Consider the following 22,871-nt stretch of genomic DNA (forward strand, 5'->3'; position numbering starts at 1 on the left):
CGCTTGCAAGGCAGACACCTTACCTCTAGCGCCACCTCGCCGGCCCCGTCTTGGAGGAAGTTTTACTGAGTCTTCACCAGTGGCACCATCCAGAATTGCTAATAAACCCTCCAGCTCCCAGAGCTTGTGTCCAGGGAGCTGAAGCCTCATGTCATTTGAATTAGGAAGAGTAGGACAAGGTGATTTTGATAAGCAGGGATGGAATCTATCCATGACAGGCACTCAAGCCATGACAGGCCTGACTTCAAGGCTGGCATTGGTTTGGTCCTCTGCTCTTCTCAGTACTTGACCTCTCATTTCAGTGGATTATCAAGGTTTTAGGAGGCTGACACTCCTGATATTGATCTTCCTTTGAATCCCTGGCAGGGCAGAGCCCCATGGTGAGGAGGTACTCCTGTCTGTGATTCTTCCCCATGACAATGCTACCACCATTGAGCAAGGAAGATAGAACCGCCCATTAATAGCACAATGGGGTGCTTCCTGTGGGCCAGAGAAGAGACTGCCAAACAGGGGTGTAGTAAGGGAACCTGGAATAAAAACACTGTTTTTTATTTAAAGGTGAGATTTTAAAGATGGGGGCCAAGTTGAGGATTTGGATTTGACCTGAGCTTCTCCAGACTGTGGTGTCTTGGCACAACATATGATGTCTTGGGACATACCCATGAGTTTGGTAGAAATGTATATTCCACTGACTGGCAAATTCCCAGGTGGAGTACAAATATGTTTACCCAGCAACAAGTGTCTGATCAAGTCTTGCAAGGGGCGATGTGTGCTCAGAGTTGAGAAAACTGGCTTTGATGGGGGTGAGAATGGGAAAAATTGGCCCTAGATTTGGGGAGCAAATATCAAGATAGACCAAAGATCCATCCTTGAAGAGTCACAGAAAAATAATGTGGTTCTTCATCCTACAAGGTTTCTAGACACTCACAAGATAACACATGCCATTTTCATCTTCACTGGTCTTGGCCTGTCATCTGTCTTTTGGGAGTTCAGAGGACAACTGATCACAGAATGCATAAGTGGCACATTTGTGTGTTCCAGGACCATCCCCTTGGCCATCTGCATCTCCATGGCCATTGTCACTGTGGGTTATGTGCTGACCAATGTGGCCTATTTTACCACCATCAGCGCTGAGGATCTGCTGCTCTCCAAGGCAGTGGCTGTGGTAAGTCTAAGTTGGGCAGAGGCCAATGAAATTTAGGTTAATGAGGTGACACAGGTTTATTGGTTTCTACCCTCAGAAAATGATTTTGATACAGACTGATCTTATCTTGACCTCAATGATAAGATAAGGAACACTTGCAGAATGTAGAACATCCCTCTGCATATTATATTACATGAAGGCAGCTCAAGTCCTGAATCTTTGTCTTGTTAGTTCCCAGTGGAACGTTTTTACCTATGCTTGTCGGAAACTTTCTCAAGACAATTTTCATTATTTTGAAATGTGTCTTTAAGAGACCTTGGTGGTTACTGGATTCAAATCAACACATTTTGGCATGTGCAAATTGCAGCTTACCCTATGTTCTTTCTTGCTTGGAAACTTTTCAAATGCTCACTGAAAATATCCTTTTTCCAAGGTTCTTTAAAGAATTTTCAAGTGGACTATATGCATTTGTTTCTGTCTAATATCTCCATTGGATGGCTGGTGAGATGGTAAAAGGGTTAAAATGCTTTTTGCCTGATATGGAGATGACCCTGTTTTATTCCTGCCCCTATATATGGTCCCTAGAGCCCTGCCAGGAGTGATCTGTGAGCATGAAGTCAAGAATAAACCTGTGGTCCATGAGCCAAAAACCAACTCCAACCAAAGGAAAAAAAATCCAATATATCCATTTGAATACTAGTTTTGAAATATAGTAAAAGCTAGATTTGAGTCGTACTGAGTTTTTAAAAGTTGTACAGTGTGGTCTCAGAATATTCAAGTTGCCAGTTGAGATTTAAGCTCCCTTAAAGCTGAAAAAGTCATCATTTGGCAGCATTTCTTATAACTTATTAGACTCCAGAACCTCATTAGCCCTAAATGACATGTTGTAGGTCTGTTAATCTATGACACACCCTTTTACTTGGCATAAAACCATAGCAAGAGGCCCAGAAAATAAATAAGAGCTGGGCAGACTCAGCTTGGAACCAGGAGTGAGCCTTGATCATGGCCAGGTGTGCAGCCCACCAGGCCTTCCTAAAGAAGAAGTTGTCAGGGAAGTGACTGTTCCTGATCTGAGGGCTGAACAAAAGGTTTGAGTCGCTAGGACATCATCACTTTAGTTGTTGTTGTTGGGCCATACCCAGTGATGCGCAGGAGTTACTCCTTGCACTGCACTCCTAACAGTGCTCGGTGGACCATAAGGGATGCTAGGAATTGAACTCAGGTTTGCTGCATGCAAGGAAAGCACCCTCCGTACTAAACTATCTCTCCAGGCCTAGATGCCCAATAACTTAAAACATTATTATTATTATTATTTATTTTTTTAGACCACACCTGGTGACGCTCAGGAGTTATTCCTGGCTATGCACTCAGAAATTGCTCCTGGCTTGGGGGACCATGTAGGATGGTGGGGATCAAACCCAAGTTCGTCCTGGGTCAGCCACATGCAAGGCAAACACCCTACCACTGTTCTATTGATCCAGCCAATTAAAGCATTGTTTTTATTTAAAGATTGTGATTTACAAAGTCATTGATTGTTGAGTTTTATACATAAATATTTCAACACCAATCCCACCAATGTCAATTCCCATCACCAGTTACTTATTTATTTTATTTTATTTTTTGGCAGGGCCAAAGCTAGCAGTGCTCAGGAGTTACTCCCGAATCTGTGCTGAGAAATTACTTTTGGCAGGCCTGAAAGAACAAATGGGATTCCAGGGACTGACCCGGGTTGTCTGTGTGCAAGGCAAACACCCTCACTGCTGTACTATTGCTCCATCCCTGATGCCTGTCACTTTTAGAATACCCTTTTTGTACTGGAGAGTTTGCTTTATGGGCTGAGCTCATGCCTTGCATATCCTTGTCCTAGGTTCAATCCCAGGCACTTAGTATGCTTTTCCCATGCAGTACTGGGATAGCCCTCAAGCACAGCAAAGTTGATCCCCCCCCCAAAAAAAAACAAAATAAATGAATTAGTTCCACTGACCTTCTATAAACATAATACATGGGGAATTTCTACAACATGAGATCAATTTGTAGACGTCTATGTCCAAGTTCATGGTATTCAAAATTACACCAAACCTTGCAACCCTGCTGTGTGAGTTGGGCAGAGAGGCCAGGGTAGAGAGTAGCACATTCATGCCAGTCACCTCATCTCTACAGACAAAGGGCAGCACTTACTCTCTAAGCTTAATGTGGGCCATTAATTCCACAGCATCAGCCACACTTTTCTTTGGGGGAAAATCATCCTTCATGAAAAAGTATAAAGAAATTTATATCCCAGGATGGGAATGTCAATTTCCCCAGGTTCATCTTTCTCTTTGTGTTGATTTTTCGGACCCTATATTTGTGTTGGAGCCTTTTTATTTTGTACCAAACGGCAGCAGATAGAATGGGCAAGCTGCTGAGAGGGGAGGGATAACGCAGTAGGACTCGGCTAATGCTATTCTTCTGCGTCAAAGATTTTCACCACTACTCGTGTTGTGTTTCCAGCACAACCAGCTCAGTCATCAATTCTGATGTGTGAGACTTTTTGTGTCTTCATGATGAGACGGGCATGGGGAGCAAATAACAGTCAACCTTTTCAACATGCACATGTAGTTTCCCATTGAAAGGTGACTTTCCAAGGCCAGAATAAAGTATGGTGTCTAGGTCTGCTGAACTTCCAGCCAGAGATTTTCCACTTAACAGCATCCTAGAAAGATTTCCTCCCCAGCCCCCACTGTAGTAGCTAAACCACAGTAAGTGGATCATTGCTTTTGGAAGGCAGAGCGATGCTTGTTTTAGACCTTTGCCCAGACTTTGGCAGCTAATAGAGCTTTTCATGATTGTGTGTGGAGTTGGTCTGACCCTAACAAGAGGATTAGAAAACACACACATATCACCAGGCTTACAGAAGGGCACAGCACACATTTGGCCTAAATTACTTCATTTTCTTTTCTGTGTGACAAAGCCCTCCATTCTGTCTTTCCCCAGACCTTTGCTGAGAGGCTCCTGGGCAATTTCTCCCTAGCAGTTCCTTGGCTGGTCGCCCTTTCCTGCTTTGGATCCATGAACGGCGGGGTGTTTGCCGTCTCCAGGTAAGCAATTCAGTGCATTAGCAGAGATGAATCTTTGTTGTCCAGATCGGATGTGCTAAGACATCCCATAAGCTTTAAAGAGGCAAGAACTTATGAACACACTGGTCCAGGAGCAGCAGTAACTCCTTCTGTCCACCAGGGGGCGCTCCTCGTCTGCTCATCGCAACGTATTGCGGCGTGGCACTCTGGCAAGAAGCTTTTTTTTTTTTTTTTTCCCCCAAATGTGTCCACAGGGTCCAAATGCGGGATCCAAGTATTTCCCGTGCAAAAATAATTTGACTCTCTAGAGGTGGCAACAAAATAGTGAGGACAACAGAAATTCCCACCCTCTTTATGTCAGATGCAAAAATTCTTTTCTTGCTTTATGACAAGATAAAACCAGATGAAGATAAAATGTGCGCTTGAGTATGTTTATGTGTTTGTGCGCATGTACATGTGTGCACAGGTGTACACACATATGGTTTGTGTATGCATGTGTGTATATGTTGCCTTTGTGTATTTGTATGTATGTGTACATGTTGGGTTGGACAGACCACATACAACATCAGGCATCCAGTATTAACCTGACCATCCTTCAGTTCTACCTGGAAGAGCTGTGCTGTTCTCTCTCTTCAAATACACCAGTAGATTTTTGTTGTTGTTGCTTTTGTTTTTGTTTGGGGGCAACACCTGGCAATGCTCAGGGCTTATTTCTTGCTCTACACTCAGGAATCATTCCTGGCGGTGTTTGGGAGACCATATGGGTTGCTGGGGATCGAACCTGAGTCAATCTCATGCAAGTGAGTGTCCTCCCCCACTGTCCTATTGCTCCAGATCCAGATGGCAGATTTGATAAGACGCCAGATCTCCGAGGATCTTATCTATCTCCAGAGAGACACCTAAGAAATCTCTTATGAAATGCTAAACCCTTTGGTAGGAGGAAAATGCACGTTTCCTCTTGGGTCCCTGGGTTTGTCCATTGCAAGGATTGTTTCTCAGTCAAGTGCACCCCTGTTTTTCTGTTTCTCTTCCTCCAGGTTATTTTACGTGGCCTCCCGAGAGGGCCATCTCCCGGAGATCCTCTCCATGATCCATGTCCACAAGCACACTCCTCTGCCAGCAGTGATTGTTCTGGTAAATGAATGCCCACCTACACGCATTTTCAGCAGCATCTTCACTGGACTTGAGAACTCTCTTTGTACTCCCATTTCATGGCAGTGCTTGCTCCATGGGTGTGGTGGTGGAGTCTGGGAGGAGAGGTTGCTTCTGATACTTTCTTTTATTCAGGATTTCAGGACCTGGAGAGACAGGACAGGGGATAAGGAACTTCCCTTCCAGGTGGCAGAACTCTTTCAGGGGGGTGGGGGTTGGTGGTGCATAAAGAGATCATAAGAACAGAATCAAGCAAGTGATATATTGAGGTTCCTCATCAAACTAGCTTAGCTTCTTCATTGTCATTGACGATCACGGTTGTCCTAGGGATGGTTTTTTTGTTGCTGCTGCCTCTGAACTTTGGGAACTCAGCCAAGTCTACTTTCTCCCCCAATCCCCACTTTCAGCACCCTCTGACAATGATCATGCTCTTCTCTGGAGACCTCAACAGTCTTCTGAACTTCCTCAGCTTCGCCAGGTGGCTTTTTATTGGGCTGGCAGTGGCAGGGCTGATTTACCTGCGATACAAACGCCCCAACATGCACCGACCTTTTAAGGTAACTATTTTCCACACCACCCGACTGTCCTGATGGGCTTTCACAAATCTTTCTCTCCTCAGCAAGTCAGCCTCAAACCCTCACTTGGTGATGGAGTACTGGGTGGAAACCTTCGGGAATGAGATGCTGAAGTCTTACAGGCTGGGTCTTTATACTGGGTTGATTTTAGCAGGCAAAGATAGTTCATGGCATTTGTTGATTGGTTGATTGACTTTATCTGATGAGCTGAACTGAGTGTCACATTAAAAACAAGACTTTGTGTTAATGGTGTTCATATAAGCCCTTATGTTGTCTTTCATTAATATGCTCAATAACTGGTAGGATAGGCCACTTATATTCTCTGGGCTAGTTTGGGGATAGTGGACAGATGTGAATAAAATTGTCACTATTTGTGACTCTGAAAAGAGAATGATAGTGTAAGGATATAGGAATGTGCTTGCTTTGTACATTTTTTTGAGGAAACTAATCTTCTTATTAAAGTTAGACATTTTAAAAGTTAACAAGAAATGGAGATTGAGAACTAGAATAAATACAGTTAGTTAAAGCTTCTCTTGTTCTAGTCAATAGAAGATAAATATCCTTTGAATTAAAATCTAAAAGTTAAACATCTACAATGTTTTTACAGGCTACATATTAAACTACAAAGTTTTAATTTTAGTTTCTGATCCATTTGATCAGTCGATCCAAATACTCACATTTCATATTAGAGTAAACAAAGGCAGCCACAAGAGCCAACCAGGTTCAATCTCTGGTACTACGTTTGGACCGATCCCTGAGCACAACTCATGTGCCCTTCCTCAAAAGATAAACTCTAAAAAAATACTGTTTTCAAAAGATATTTTGAGTAGTTCTAGATATTATTTCTCTTTAGCATCTATCTTTTTCACAGTATACTCTACAACAGCATTCTCTAAAATAGGCCATAACCCTTCCCTTTATAGGGACAGGAATAAAGAAAGAGAGTTGTAGTAGTTTTAGGTGCCATTAGAGGTGATGGTCCCAAGAAATTTTTTAAAGGTAAGATAGGCCAGATCAGTTTGGTCACTTCTTCCTTAGAAGGATCAAAATGAAAAATAATCAGGAAAAGTTGAATTTACTACTGAAGTCCACTAATCCCATTCTGGCATTTGTCTTGTTGTGAGCTGAGAAATTTGCTTTTCATCCCTGTCAGTCAGTCCCCGAATCTCAGGGCCTGAAATAACACATTTCATGTGTGTTCTGGTGTAGGGTTTTCTTTCTAATTGTGTGCAAAACCGAGTCCTGCCAACCTCTTAGTGGCCAATAGATGTTGGCCCGTGTTAGCACTTGGTTCTCATCATGAGTGACCATGAGAAGATGAATCGGCTTCAAGGGCTTTTCTGTGTGCAGAGAGACTTGATGCCCAGCTCCTGAAAGGATTGGAACACTGAGGGTCCAAGAGTCAGTCTGTTCCCTCCCCCTGGGCCCCCCCCCAGTATCCCCTGAAACCTCAGGTCTTTGGGTGAAGCATCTTCAGGGCAGATTCTATTTATTTACTCACCAGTTTGTCTCTAGCCAAGACGTAAGAAAATGAAGGGAGTTTGCTTAATGTCTTGTCTCTGCCCATTCCAGATAATCCTTTATCAGAGATAGGACAGATGGAAGGTGCCCCCCACCCCATCTCTGTCTCCCCCTCTGTGACCACCCTTAACTCCTCAGGGGTCTGATGAAGGATCTGATGAACTTTCTCCTTACCCTCTAGGTGCCACTCTTCATCCCTGCCCTGTTCTCTTTCACCTGCCTCTTTATGGTTGCCCTTTCCCTTTACTCCGACCCCTTCAGCACAGGCATCGGCTTCGCCATCACGTTGACAGGGGTCCCCGCCTACTATCTCTTCATTATCTGGGACAAGAAACCCAAGTGGTTCCGGGCACTGGCAGGTAAGTTTGTGCATGGCACAGAAAATCTTCTAGAATGCACACAAACACGTGTGTGTGTTGTGAATATGTATGTATTTGAATTGGCAGTGGCACCAGTGGAAGGAGGCAGGATGCTTTGTGTAGGCCTCCTAGCCCCCATCCTTTCAGGTCTTTTGCATTGGGGCTGTTCTAATCACTTTGTTCTTAGAATTTTCTCCGTGTTTCTGTCAACCCTGTGGAATCCTGAACTAATCCAGCTTTTGATTTGGGGCTGGGTAGAGTGTGGTGACGACCCATCATCACAGACTACTCTGTGAGTATGATGCGTTTTTGGGTTGTGGCAGTGCAGTTGTTTGTACAGATATCCAAATCACCCTGCTAGCTGGTGGCATAAGGGACAGACTGGTTGGCAGAAGAATAGGAGCAGGAGAGGATGCATCACAGCACACATTTTTTTTGCATGACTGAGCGCCTTAGTACCTACCGATGTCATTTATCCTCAGTCATGTTCCGAGGCCAGGAAAACTGTTCCTCTCCTGCAGAAACACTTGTCCCATTCCATCAGGGAGTTCTTAGTGACTATACTGGCACTACCCAGGACCAGGCTGATGACCTCCTAAACCCATCTAGGGATGCCTGGACTTTCTCAGCACCCTCACATTCCTGGACCTTTTGCAACTGGGCCTCGTGCTTCTGGGGGAAATGCTTGGGTCACCTGTCTCACTCAATTACCCCACTCAGTTCAGCTGCCTTACAACTAGTCTGGTAGTTAAAGCACAGTCTCTTTCTGTTGGATCTGTTTGGTTAGGTTTGCTCTGTGGTTGACAAGCCATCTGGCACCTTTTAAGGAAATGTGGCTGAACAGCATTCCCAAGAGTGGCTTTCCAGTCCCCAAATCTGGAACAGATTGCAGCTTTCTCAATTCCTGCCTGGAGAATTTAACCCGGAAGCACCCGAGAAATATGCAAGAGTGGGCCTGGAGCTTGGTCTTGGTCTTGGGGGAAGGGACCCGCAGCCTTTCAAGCCCCTTAACTCCTGGCACCGTCTTTTAGAGCTCGCCCTGGGCGTTCCAAGGTGGACACACGCCATGAGTTCCTCATTCCTCCTGTTCCCCACAGGAATCGAGGGGCGCTCATGGCAGCTGTGTGTGTGTGTGTGTGTGTGTGTGTGTGTGTGTGTGTGTGTGTGTGTGTGTGTGAGTTTGTGTGTACTGGCAAGTTTTGCTTTGCTTTCCACCCTGCTCTGGTTACTGTGCTCTCTCTCTCTCTCTCTCTCTCTCTCTCTCTCTCTCTCTCTCTCTCTCTCTCTCTCCTTCTCCCCCTCCCTCACTCCTTCCTTCCCCCTCTCTCCTTCTCCCCCTCCCTCCCTCCCTCTCTCTCCTTCTCCCCCCTCCCCCTCTCTCTCTGTCTCTCTCTGTCTCTGTCTCTGTCTCTCTCTGTCTCTCTCTCTCTCTGTCTCTCTGTCTCTCTCTCTCTCTCCTTCTCCCCCCTCCCTCTCTCCCCCCTTTCTCCTCTTCCCCTGTCACTCCCTCTCTTTTGCATAACAGTTAACATTGCCATAGCACCTATTTTCCTAGCCTTTGGCCAAAACAAGGCTCTCACAGGCAGACAGACACACAAAGCAGCCTATCTGGAACCCCGCAGCCGCCTCCCTCCACCTCCCTGCACCCCTCCCAGTCAGAGAGAAACGTGCAGTGTGTGCGTGTGGGAGGGGGGGTCCTCTTGGGGCATCGGCTTCATCTTGGATGGTTTTGTCGGGGAACGGAATTTTGGGCTTTCTAGCATCAATTCGTTTCACCTAGTTATTCTGGGGCTGATCCGCTTAGTGAAGCCCTTACACCGCCAAATGTGCCTTTTCCCCAGCCCGCCCACTGGAGGGAAAACGCAGGAGAGCCACTGGGAAGGTGCAGGCAGGCTCCGGAGGAGTCCAGGAATGTCTCTGGCCACAGGATGCCAGTATTGAACCGCGTTTTGCCTCATCACTTCCCTTGAGCGAGCAGAAAACTGGGCATTTGAGTCAATCTTGGCGCGCGATTGAGCTTTTGGCTGCCCTGGGTGGCTCAGAGCTGATTCTGCTGCTGTTTGTCCATTTGCCCACTGCTCCCCACCCTCTCGCCACACACATCCTTGATCAGTCGCTTTCTCTCTCTCTAAACATACACTGTTACCTGGAGGTGCAGGTGAACTTACTGCCTGCCCCCCTTCAACCAAACCCATCATCACCTGAGCATGATGAGGGCTTTGGGGGCTTCTGCAGCGGTCCTCGAGCCCTGGAGGACACAGCTGACTTCATCAGGCTCATCCCATGCTATAGCTGATGTTAACAGAACCATTTAACCATATTAACTCCTGGCGTGAGCCACAGGTGATCCGCCCTGGACATTCGGGGTTAAGCGGTTTGTTTCCTTTGTCCCCAGAGCCCCACTGGGCAGCCCCACTAGGATGCTGTTGGCTACTGGGCAGTGACCCGCTGCCCAGAGGCCTCTGAGCACATCTGGAAAGTGTCCAGAGACTGGGGAAGGTTGCAGAGCCTCAAGCATCCTTAGGTCAGGCTACAAGGAGACCTCGCAGTGGGTAAAGCAGAGAGGCTCGAAGGAATCAGTTGTTTTCTTCTTTATGGTGGGGCCACACCCAGTGGTGCTCAGGGGTTACTTCTAGTTCTCCTGGGCTTGGGGGACCATAGGGGATGCCCGGTATCAGCCTGTGTTGGCTGCATGTAAGGCAAACAAGCACCTTCCCTACTGTACTCTCGCTCCAGCCTGAATGGTGACTATCATGGTTTGGGGATCGATGCTTCACAGATTTATTGAATTTTAGCCCCTTGTGCCTGGACCTAGACTGGATGTGATGGATAAACGAGATTCTGCAAATTCAACGGTTTGACTTGATTTCACAAACAGTCACAGCTCAGGATGGTGCAGAGAGCAGATTGCTCTTGGGCCTCCAGTTTCTAAAAGTACTGAATGCGATAATTGGTGCCTTTTCTTTGGAGACCAAGGTGGGGTGGAATGTCTGAGTCCTCAGGCCCTGTTGGCATGGGCAGGCATGTGTGCCGCATGCTCTGTGGTTGCTGACTTTGCTGAGAGGTTCCTCTGGTCTGCAGAGCACCATCTTCCTAGCACTACACTCTGCTCTCCACTTCTCACTGTTCTGTCTGTTTGCACAAATCATTCAAATTCCACATGAAGGGAATGATTTTTCTGTGAATTCCTTCACTTCCTGCAGGTGTCTTCCTGTTGATACAGAATTTTCCTTCTCTTTTCTCCTTTTGTTCCTCCCTCCCTTCCTCCCTTCCTTTCTTCCTCCCTTCCTCCTTTCCTCCCTTCCCCCTCTCTCCTTCCCTATCTCCCTCCCTTCCTCCTTTCCTCTCTTTCTTCCTCCCTCCCTTCCCCCTTTCCTCTCTTTCTTCCTCCCTCCCTCCCTCCCTCCCTCCTTCCCTCTCTCCCTTCCTTCCTTCCTTCCCTCCTTCCCTCCCTCCCTCCCTTCCTTCCTTCCTTCCTTCCTTCCTTCCTTCCTTCCTTCCTTCCTTCCTTCCTTCCTTCCTTCCTTCCTTCCTTCCTTCCTTCCTTCCTTCCTTCCTTCCTTCCTTCCCCCTCCATCTCTCCTTCCCTCTCTCCCTTTCTTCCTTCCTTCCTTCCTTCCTTCCTTCCTTCCTTCCTTCCTTCCTTCCTTCCTTCCTTCCTTCCTTCCTTCCTCCCTTCCTTCCCTCTCCCTCTCTCCTCTCTCTCCTTCCCTCCCTGCCTCCCTCTCTCCCTTTCTCCTCTCCTTCCCTCCCTTTCTCCTTTCCTTCCTACTTCCTTCCTTCCTTCCTTCCTTCCTTCCTTCCTCCCTCCCTCCCTTCCTTCCTTTACCTCCCTCTCTACTTCCCTCTCTCCTTCCCTCCCTCTCTCCTTTCCCTCCTTCCTTCTTTCCTTGCTTCCTTCCTCCCATCTTCCTCCCTTCCTTTCTTCTCCCTCCCTCCCTCCTTCCCTCCCTCCTTCCCTGCTTCTTTACTTCCCTCTCCCTCTCTACTTCCCTCTCTCCTTCCCTCCTTCTCTCCTCCTTACTTCCTTCCCCTCCCTCTCTACTTCCCTCTCTCCTTCCCTCCCTCTCTCCTTTCCTTCCGTCCTTCTTTCCTTGCTTCCTTCCTCCCATCCTTCCCTCCTCCCTTTTTTCCCCTTCCCTCCTTCCCTCCCTCCCTCTCTCCTCCTTCCTTCCTTCCTTCCTTCCTTCCTTCCTTCCTTCCTTCCTTCCTTCCTTCCTTCCTTCCTTCCTTCCTTCCTTCCTTCCTTCCTTCCTTCCTTCCTTCCTTCCTTCCTTCCTTCCTTCCTTCCTTCCTTCCTTCCTTCCTTCCTTCCTACTTTTCTTCCTTCCTTCCATGCATTGGCACCTTCATCCGCTTTGCTACTCAGGCTCTTAAGTTGCTTCCCTTCCAGGCACTGACTCAAGCTGCAGGGTACTTACTCAGTTAAAGCAGGTTTTCCCTGAGCATACTGATTTCAGTCCTCTGGGAAAGTACCCAGGAAGGGATTACTGGGTAATATTGTAATTTGATGTTTAAGTTGGGGGAATCATAAAGTCTACACCAGTAACAATCTATTTGGGGTTTCTTTCCTATACCAGCATGTGTTTTCTTTGTGATAAAAGACAAACTGCTGTAAGTTGGTGTGGACTGGACCCATGTTTTTCTGTTGACTAGTATTGCTGAACGTTCTTCACAGACCCACCCATCATCTGTTGCTTGTCTCTGGGAAGATATCTCTGTCAGTCCTTCATCTGCTCTTAAAATCAGATTAAATTTCTTGCTTTTCTATTGAGTTCTGTGAGTTCCCAATGTATTTCAACTATGAGTCTGCCTCTAATCATGTTAGGACTGCTGTCCTAACCCATTAGTCTCCAATGGTCTTTCCCATTGTTTCCTGGCTGTGTCCATAAAGCTCTTGAGTTGATTGTAGCCCACCTAGTCTGTGCTGTAAATTCAAAGGACTTAGCTGTGAAACCTTCACCAAGGCCAAGATGAAATGCTAAAAATAACCTCCATTTACTTTTAGGAGTTTTATGTCTTCAGAGTCAAGGGGCTGCAGACACAATTCCTTTCCGATTCCTTCATTATCCCTGAGATTTTGTTAGTTCTGCCTCTTTCTTTCCTAGAACTTACCTGGGAGATCTTTTGTTCTGGTATGAGTTGTTCTTTCTTTCTCTCCCATGGTGGAGGGTGGCAGTGTACTAGCTTTGTGATCCCTGAGTCCTTAACCCGATGACCTCACCCTCAGATCCTCCATTCACAGCTTTAACAAATGAACTCCTCATGATAAGATGTTTTCTTAATAATGCATTACAGTTGGGGCTGGAAATTATTCTGACACTCTTCCTGTTTTTGTTGAGGAATTGATTGTAATCTCAGGAGTACTGAAGAGCAAATTTAAATAGAGTATGAAATGTAGTTTTGAACCGCATATTTTGGTCTTATTGTATCAAAATACTTCTGAGCCTTCTTGGTTCATGAATAAAGACTCTTATTTGAATGCAAAATATTAATGTATTATCGTTGAGAAACCATCAGGGGAAGTTATGGAAGTGACAAATAAATTAATTGAGCATGATAGGATTCTAATGAAGTAAATAATTCTTGAAACTGCTCTATGAAATGGGTGGTTGTATGTTTTCAGAATTCCATCCCCTATAATCTATATTTTGCAGTATTTTTATGCCTTTCTGATTGTCGTGCATTTTAATGTTTCTTCTTTATTTCCCTGTAGACAGAGTAACCAGAACATTGCAAATAATACTGGAAGTTGTACCAGAAGAAGATTGTCATAAATTATGAATTATGTGAAATCTTAGCAATCCAGCCTTGTTTCTGCCCATATGGGAGAAATGCACCCTGGATCTACACTTCAGAACCTGAAAATTCAGGATTGCAACTTTGACCATGGACACAAGAATCAGTTTTTGTTTCTGTTCAAACTGGTTTCTCAGAAATGTCCTTGTTACTACACATATTTGAAGGGTTTCTGTGCAAATGATCCATGAGGTTCGCAAAGTCCTAAAGTCCTTGATGCCTCACTGCAGAAATCAGGGGAGACTACAAGGAGATTCACATATTTTTATTGTGATTCTCTCTCATGGTTTCCAAGGCTCAAGGGCCTTTAAATTGAAGTTGATATCTTTTCTAGATGTCATAGTTTTGGTAAACACAAATGTTTGTATACTGTAGATGATGCTACTGTGAAAAGTGTTCTATACTCTTACTGGAAATAAAAAAGAAGTCTACCTTCTCAGGAAGGCACAGATAAAGGGCATTTATTCAACATTGGCATTACTTTGCTCTGCCAATTTTGATCTCACTTACCTTTTAATGGGTATGCCCAGAATACTTTTGAACAAAAGAAAAAGGAAATTCTGTTTAGTTTCTTGAATACCATAAAGAAAGTCTTGTAGGAGATATTATTTATAAGACAAAACTAAGAATCCTATGGCTGCAATTATCCTGAAGAACAGGTGAAGTTTAAAGTGTTTTCACCAAGTCCATAGTTATGTACCCTTTGATTTTCATTTTGGCCTGTTAGATCAGGAAAGTAAGTAACCATCTTTCTTAGAACAAAGCAATAGTCAGATATTAAATCCTCTAATGCACCATTCCATATTTGGCTACATAAAATGGAATCTGCAATTTGAAATGCTCAAATTATAACATCAATAGAAGACAGAAATCACCAAATAGTTGCCCCATTCTTATGCAATATAGCTGTAGGCAATGTTTGTAAATCTGAACATTAAAAAAGTTTTGAAGCTGTAATTTTTACTTAGTGAAGAATTTCAGTTTGTATATTTCCTTTATACATTTTATATTCTGCTAACATATCTCTATGACTAAAACTGTCCAGATCAATTAGGATATGGAATATATTTACATAAAAATTAAGGCAGAAATGTCACTGTTAAGTAAGATTTACTACTGATATTTCTAAAAATGTTCCATTACTCTAGGCTTTGTCAGGAACTTCTTCACCTTAATTATTGTTTAACTTGTCAAAGAGATATACACACATTCATGCCATTTCCTCTCACATTTTTTGTTACCAGACAGGTGGTATTTTGCTTGGTTCTGAAAAATAATGTGAACTTTTTTCAAATGAGAGTAACATATATCTAAGATTCAAGAGTTAGTTATGGTCAGAATATGTTTCATCCTTTAGTTTTTGTCCATTTGAAAATAAGTTTTGGAAGAATGACCCTGAATAAAATTATTTGGAACACATGCTAGAGTTCATAGGCAGTTCACAGAAGTAAAAATGATTGGAGATTTGAGACAACTCCAATGTATAAATTTCTAATTTTTCTTTTGATATATTAATATTTTTACACTAGTTTTTTATTGGGGTGGGTCTATCAACAATTTTATCGATTCCTTCTTTTTACTCTTATTATAGGGGTTTAAACATTTGACCTGGATTCTCTACAATCAATATTCATTTATCTATCTTTCTCTCTGTTATTCCTAGAAATAAAAGAGATAGATTTTACATTCCCATTTTTGATGATCTGGGTTCAAATATTCTACATCAATATTGTGATTATATTTGTGCCCAGCTAATGAGACTTGATGTCTCTTGGAGAAGTTTGTGTCATTCTTGGTTGTTCCAGAGCCTGGCAGTGTCACTATTAATAGTGGTAGAAGATTAACTTCCCTAATGTATTTATTGGTGATTTTGGTCAAAATTTATATGTTGTATGAGCTACCTAGGCTATTTATTTTTCCACCTGATTCAGAAATGATCTTTGCATTGTTAAACTTATGCTATCACGGTACCACTATTTTTTAAATGAAATCAGTCAATTTTTTAAACCTAAATATAAGAAAAAGTGATACGGATTTGAGATGTACTTCAACTTATTTGTTAGAATGAGTCATTGCCTTTCTGTCATTAGGGAGTCAAAATTCAGAAAATGTATAGAATGCTCTCCTGCCTAGTAAACTGCTTCTATGTGATTCTACACAGACATGTCCATTCATCACATTTCATATGACCATATATACATAACATAATTTTATGTTATGTAGAGTATTTCTTCAAGGGCAAAGACATAGTGTAGTGATTGGGTACTTGTCTTGGATTTATCTGACCAGGATTCAAACCTCTGCAGTGTACACATTTCTCTGAGAGCCCCCAAAGTGCTCTCTGAACATGGAGTTAGGAGTCAGCCTTGAGCACAGCCTCAAGTGGCTGAAACAAAGGCAAAAGTAGTCACATATTTTGAAAGTAAATTTATTATAGCACAAATGTAGAAGTGGACATTATACATAAAAAAGTGATATAGTATTTCCAAACATATAGGCTTTAGGGACATATTTAATTAGACCAAGTAAGACTTTCAGGGCCCAACACAGAGGAATGATTAGAATGATGCTCCACATATATATTATTTAATGTTTTAAACACCATTTTTAAAGATTAATTTTATTTACAAAGTTTTTCATAGTTGGGTTTCAGACAATGAATCAGGGCCAGTTCACCACCAGTGTTGACTTCCCTCCACTAATGTTCCCAGAGTGTAGATCCCATTTTTATGTGAAATTATATCCCTGATATTTTTATTTGATCAAATGCAGAAAACTAGATTTTCTCAATAGCGATTTGATCTGCAGTATATCTATCTTGTTCTTGCCTGTCTTGAGAGTGGCAGGAATGAATAAAGTCTTAAATGTAGCTCATCAGTGAAGGCACACACAAATGTGAATACATGCTTATATACTGCCCCTCTTGCATCTATGCTGGCCAAAAATAAGGGCAGATCATTCACTTCCATGGCAGTTACTGACAACACTAAACTATGCAGGCACTGAATAATCCATATTGGCTTAGGTGCCTGGCAAAGTTGTTCCCCATGGCAACTGTGTCCAGAGCTGAGTGTAATTATCTTACCATGTTCCTCTGTGAGCAGCCTTTGGCCTTCAGCCCAGCCATAATGTTCTCCCTATTTGTAAATAACCGTGATGCTCAAAAAGTAGACACTGTTGACCTGAAGTTCCCACTCAGGATGATGGGTTAGGAAAAGAGAAAAAACTGGACATCAAAGGAGCTGACATAAGAGGCCTTGTGTGTGATGGGAGGTGACAGGATTTTGCAATAATTTATTGTTCGGTATGATCCAAAATTTGATTGCTGTGCAGAGATGGATTTTCTGAAAGGTGCATGGGTAGTAAGCTCCAATATGCCTAACTCAGACATGTACATTTTCAGTCCTGTTCCTCATTTTGCATTGGGAAGTCTATACTAAACTTTGGTGTAGGCTAGTAAGATTAGATACAGTCCTGGTCATATTAAGTCTCTCTTTATCTGTTCCCAGTGACCAGGAAAAATGACTGCATTTATGAGCTACTAGAAATAAGTGGAACATTTGTAGGATTTTTTTTAAATAACGCAGTGAGTTAATTGAAATATCTGTATAGAATTCTAAGTGGTTTTCTTCATGAGGTCTATGATAGGACATACAAGACAGAGGTTTACTTTGTAAGAGTTGGTATGTAAGTTTTGAGTAATAGAAACACAGTGAGTTTTGATGGTCATATTTTTTTTTCGTTTGTAAAAGTAAAGAGATTTGGGACTTGAATGCAAATAATTTAAAGTTTGATTTTGCTAGAGTATGACCTTGTTTCCTGTTACTGGACATGATATATGGTCTGTTGGTGCTGATAGTGTTTACAGGGCTCTTATTCTTTTCTAACTATTTCAAGTCATGAATTAACACAAGATATTATAGAACTATGAAGAAGTTGGGGAATGTATAAGTTAGAGGAGCTAAATGAGTTGTCTTGACAGCTTCCACCTATACTAAATATCTATCCATAAGCACAATCATAATAATTATTTTAGTGTAATTTCCCCATAAAGTGATTTTAATCTGTCTCAGTTTGTACAACACCTAATGTGTGTTACCTCTAGGTACTATTAGAATGAAAGATCTTTTAACTGCCAATTTTTCAAGATCTTCTTTTCATCCCTTTTTTATTTTGCATTTCCAAATTACTTGGCATCTAAATGTAAATTCTTGATATATTTTAGGTATCATAGAAAAATAGAAAAGGCATAAATTATGGTCTCATGGAGAATTAACTAATTTTCCATCTGTGGTGAAGTACTGTCCTTATAATCTCATTGAGATATTAACTCGATCTTTCTGAGTCAATCAACAATTCTTCCTTAAAATTTTTTTTTTTAACATTTTGATATCTCAAAACAGGAGGAAGATGAACTTTGAGGGATGCAACTAACTGGCATGTATGTGTGTATGTGTGTGTGTGAAGAAACAATCACTTAGGTTTACTTCCTGGGGACATCCCTTTCTATCTGTTACCATTCGATTGAAATATCCCTGGAGAATGATTAAACATTTCCAAATAGTTCTCTGTTAGATGTGTGTATGTCTTGGAGGCTTGGGTCAAGGGGACATTCAGAGTGTCCTGATTCCCTAAAAGTGTCATGGGTCAGAGATTTTCCCTGGGTAGCAGTTCGCTCTAGGAACCTTCATGGCAGTCAACTCCAAAGAGTCACATAGAGGAACTCAGGTCTTGATAGCAGACATCTATCCCTCCATATGAATACTACTGCTTTTCCATTTTTCAGGATGATGGATGTACTCTTCAACTGGATGAGTCTTCATTGCCAAGTCCTGATTAGCTCTGGTGGAGGCCTTTAAGGGCCTCTCTGAACACTGGAGAGGAAGCATAGATTAAGATGCCCTTATCTCTGGCAGCAATGATGCTGTGCTGAGGCCCCATTGGGACCCAACCAATCTCTTGTGGGAATGCAAAGCTTTAGGGTGTCACTGTTGTGTCACCAGGCAATAGTGAGCAGTGTGACTTCACTATGGACCAGGAGGGTGATTTTGGATCCCTCTCCCTTTCTCCAGATGAACGGCACTCAGCATTTACTCAGAAGCACATTCCTATCAACTAGGAAGCAATACATCATGGCTCCCTGGATTTATTTAGGTTGGATTGTTTTAGGCTCAAGGGTTTCCCAAATTAGTCTTTTGTTCCAAAATTTCCCCTGAATTCTGAATTTCCCCTTTATTTACTGACTATTATAATATGCTTTTTTTTGTAGCCACACCCATTTGATGCTCAGGGGTTACTCCTGCCTATGTGCTCAAAAATCGCTCCTGTCTTGGGGGGACCATATGAGACTCCGGGGGATCAAACCACGGTCCATCCTAGGCTAGCACTTACAAGGCAGATGCCGTACCTCTAGTGCCACTACTCCAGCCCCTGACTAATAAATATAATATGAAACATAGTGTGCTTACAAAAACTACTTTGAAAATTCAGAGATTGTTTTAAATGAATGTATGTGTATGGCCATACTAGCCATTAACACTAACCCATTCTGTACATTAGTAAATTTACACACTACCCGGCAATGCTTTTTTTTATTGTGCCTGTGTGTATGTTAGACACAGAAATTATAAGAATCTTCCAAAATTTTTAATATTTTTGTTTTTGGACCACAATTCATCAATCAGTGACCAGGGATAACTCCTGGCTCTGCACTCAAGAATTACTCTTGGTGGTAATTGGGGAACCATATGGAATGCTGGAGCATGAACCTGGGCTGGTCATGTGCAAGGGAAGCACCCTCCCCACTGTACTATCTATCTGCCACCCCCAAATGGTTTTAGAGTCAGATTATTTTTATCTTCTTTTTGGAGAAATGTGTTACTTAATAGTTTTTTATTGTGAATATTTTAATTACTGCTATAAATCTATAATACCTTTTGATACTTAAATTTTGTAAACAGGGTTATCTGTGCTCAGAGAGTTTATATCATCCTGATGGTCAATACCAGTATTAAAAATAACCAGGCAAAAATAAATGTCCAGGTTATTTCAAACATAACCATTGATCCCAAATTTCTATCTCTCTGGAAATAGACTGTGACTGGTGGCACCTTCCAGCCATGTTAGGATTGTTGTGGACATAGACATCAGGTAAGCTAAGTAAGCTAAGTAAGCTAAGTAGCATCCCTTGCTACTAGAATATTCCATGACTTCTCATCATGTCAAAGAGATGAACAAGTATATAGTTGTGTTTTACAGATGCTAATGTTGGTTACCTGTGGTTTGATAATAAGCACAAGTCAGAGAAAGGCAAGACAAATGGTCTCTTGTTCTGTATGCTTAGGGGATGTGATTTGTCTTACTTTTCTAACAAAGATTTCACTCTAGATTTCTGAGGGCATGACTCTGGCTTCTCAAATAGTGGAATGATGGTAAAAGGAGCTTTTCAGTTCTTGACTTATTTCATCTTATGATAGAGCCATGTCTTTTTATGGTCTGTATATCTATGAATACTTTGAAAAAATGGTTTGAGTGAGTTGTGGGTTAAAATTTGGCTGAGGAAGAATAATTTATTATTTTTCATCATTTAAAATTTAAGCAGCCTGTATGTGAGTTGCTATGTTTATATGGATATGCCTTCAGGTACTATAGGTGAGTGTATTTAGGTGCCTTTTGTAGTCTGGGGCAAGAATATTTTGCAGTAATGTAGCCCCAGTGGCCTGGATAAAGTGGACAATGCTCCTTTGTCTTTTTAGCAGCTGTTCTGGAAGTCATCTGTGTTGGAATGACACTTCATAGGCCAGTGGTGACTCTTTATTATGGATCTGAAATGCATTTTTTATTACCTGCAGGTCACATTGTCCAGTTGTAGTGTTGGGAGAGGGTTGGGCCTAGTTAATTAAAATACAAAAGTGAATACCTAGTCCAGTGGCCAAGAGCTTACTGCCCTCAGTGGGGCCTATTGGTGATGGTGAGCACGTGTTCCTAGGGGAGTTCTTCATTCTCTCACTGTGATGATGGAACTTACCTTCTAATGTCAACACAAACCACACAGTGTCTTAAATCCCTAAAACCCAGACTTCTCTTGCTGCATTTCTATAACACCTTTACTAGGAGTGTGCTATTTAGAGAAGATAACTAGGAAAACATAAATGATGCAAAGGTATGTTGGTTGATGATTTGTGTTCTATTTCTTAGGGTTCTCTGGCATTGATGCCTGGACCAGCATGTGATATGTGAGATAAAATGAATTTCTCTTACAGTTTAATGATTTCCCTCTGGGGAATGTTCTGGTGCCACAATCATACTGCCAGATGGTGTTTATGGGCTATTTATGTGAGTGGAAAGATAGTAAGAAACATGTGTGCTTTCCTCTGACATGTGTGTGCTTATCTGTAATAAATTTTGGTGCACTGTCACTGTGATGTCACTTAGTTTTGGACTAAGTTTAATATTAGTTAAATGTACTCACCTGTTATGCTTCTAATTGCCTTAACCTTTGTCTATTTTTTGTACATATTTTTACTTGAAAATGTTTTAAATGGACATTCAAATAAATCTTTGATAGTTTATGTAATAACATGTTTTGCCTATTTTTTTTTAAAATCTACTTTATATGTGTGTGTGTGTGCACACGTGTGTGTGTGTGTGTGTGTGTGTAAATTCACTGAAAATTCTCTCTTTAATGATTGGATTCATCTATCTTTGATTCTGTGAATTTATTGGAGTATTTCACTTAACTTCTATTTTCTTCCTGTACTAAAAACTGAAGCAGATTCCAGAAACCCTGGAAAAGAACCTTACTTTCTCCCTACAATTATTTAGCCTACAATTATTTAGCCTCTGATCTGGTCTAAGAACTTCTGTCTTCAATTTCCTCCTGTTCCAGCTCAACTGTCCTATTTTTTTTCTTCTGAACAAGAATCTTGTCATTAGTCTATATATCTAATTCAACTTCCATTTTTTAAAATATTTTACAGAATGTTTTTATATTTCACTCTCCCCTATCTGCCTCATCCCCCCACCCCCGCCTCCCATACCCATATGTAGGTGCACCTTGATAGGGGGAAATGAACATTTCAGTGAGTGAACCCTTTCAGAAAGGAGGTTTTAGTTACCTCCTTCTGAATATGTTTGTTTTGTTTTGTTTTGTTTTGTTTTGGGGTCACATCTGGTAGCGCTCAGGGATTACTCCCGGTTCTACACCCAGAAATTGTTCTTGGTAGGCTCTGGGGGACCATATGGGATGCTGGGATTCGAATCACCGACCTTCTGCATGCAAGGCAAATGCTTTACCTCCATGCTATCTCTCTGACCCCATGTGTTTTATTTTTATCATAGTTTTTAAAAAATGGTTGGTTATGGAGGGCAAAAGAAAATCTAAACTGTTGTTTACTCATTATCTCCTTGAAATAAACATAAAAATATTTTGAAAGAGTAATTAAAAAAAGAAACTAATAACATAATCACAGGATCAATGTAAAGTTTTAAAAAATTTATATGCCAAGTGATATGTAGACATGCTTATTTAAAAATAATGCCTAGAGCTAGGGATGTATTTATTGAAGATATGCAGAAAATTAGATAATATACAATGACTAGAACTTTGTTTTTTTTTTAACTACCACTGAAGTCTTAAACATGCTAACTTAGCATTAGTAAGACTCTTGAAAGTTAATTTGATCTGGTCATTTCTTCTTGAAATTTTTTTCTTCCTCAGTTATAAATATCTGAGTTGATTGTGTGTGCAGTGTTCAATGGAGCAGACCAGCATGGATAGCTTTTCTGTTACTTTTGCCTCCCTGTGCCCTAAAATTACATTTGCAGACTTCCTAAAGTTTGTTCTTTGAAGGCCAGGTTTCCAGAGATACTTTATTGTTTTGATGGTCAGTATAAGAACACCTGCTCATCAGCAAGCATCAGCTAAAGCCATGATCTAAAAATGTTTGATGTATGAAAAAATTCAGGAATGAAAATAGAATTTGGATTCAATATTCTTTAAAATTGTAGCTTTGAGGATTTATTATTTTCTGTAAGATATAAAACAGGGTTTCAAGGACACTAATTTGGGCTAAATATTACAGAAATCGAAATACCTGCCAGCTATAATCTAACCATTTAGTAAGTATAAATAAATGAAATCACAAGAAATGTCTGCACAAGCCAGTTGTTTTCCTCTCACTTTGAGATTCATTTTAGTTGTTGTTGTTGTTGCTGTTGTTGTTTTGGGGCCATACCCGGTGACACTCAGGGGTTACTCCTGGCT

The 22,871-nt window shown here is 41.9% G+C and overlaps 1 protein-coding gene across 1 annotated transcript in view; it reads left to right on the forward strand.

Moving 5' to 3' along the window:
* SLC7A11 (solute carrier family 7 member 11) overlaps nt 1–14,133 on the forward strand; it is a 74,267-nt gene extending 60,134 nt beyond the window's left edge. The window contains exons 7-12 of the mRNA XM_049770076.1: nt 1,042–1,165; nt 4,118–4,221; nt 5,238–5,334; nt 5,760–5,909; nt 7,630–7,807; nt 13,524–14,133. Of these exons, the coding sequence (XP_049626033.1) occupies nt 1,042–1,165; nt 4,118–4,221; nt 5,238–5,334; nt 5,760–5,909; nt 7,630–7,807; nt 13,524–13,591 (721 nt within the window). The 3' untranslated portion in view covers nt 13,592–14,133. The remainder of the gene's footprint in view (nt 1–1,041; nt 1,166–4,117; nt 4,222–5,237; nt 5,335–5,759; nt 5,910–7,629; nt 7,808–13,523) is intronic.
* The last annotated feature ends 8,738 nt before the right edge of the window (nt 14,134–22,871 follow it).

Source organism: Suncus etruscus, chromosome 3, assembly GCF_024139225.1.
Source record: "Suncus etruscus isolate mSunEtr1 chromosome 3, mSunEtr1.pri.cur, whole genome shotgun sequence".
Classification (NCBI taxonomy): domain Eukaryota; kingdom Metazoa; phylum Chordata; class Mammalia; order Eulipotyphla; family Soricidae; genus Suncus; species Suncus etruscus.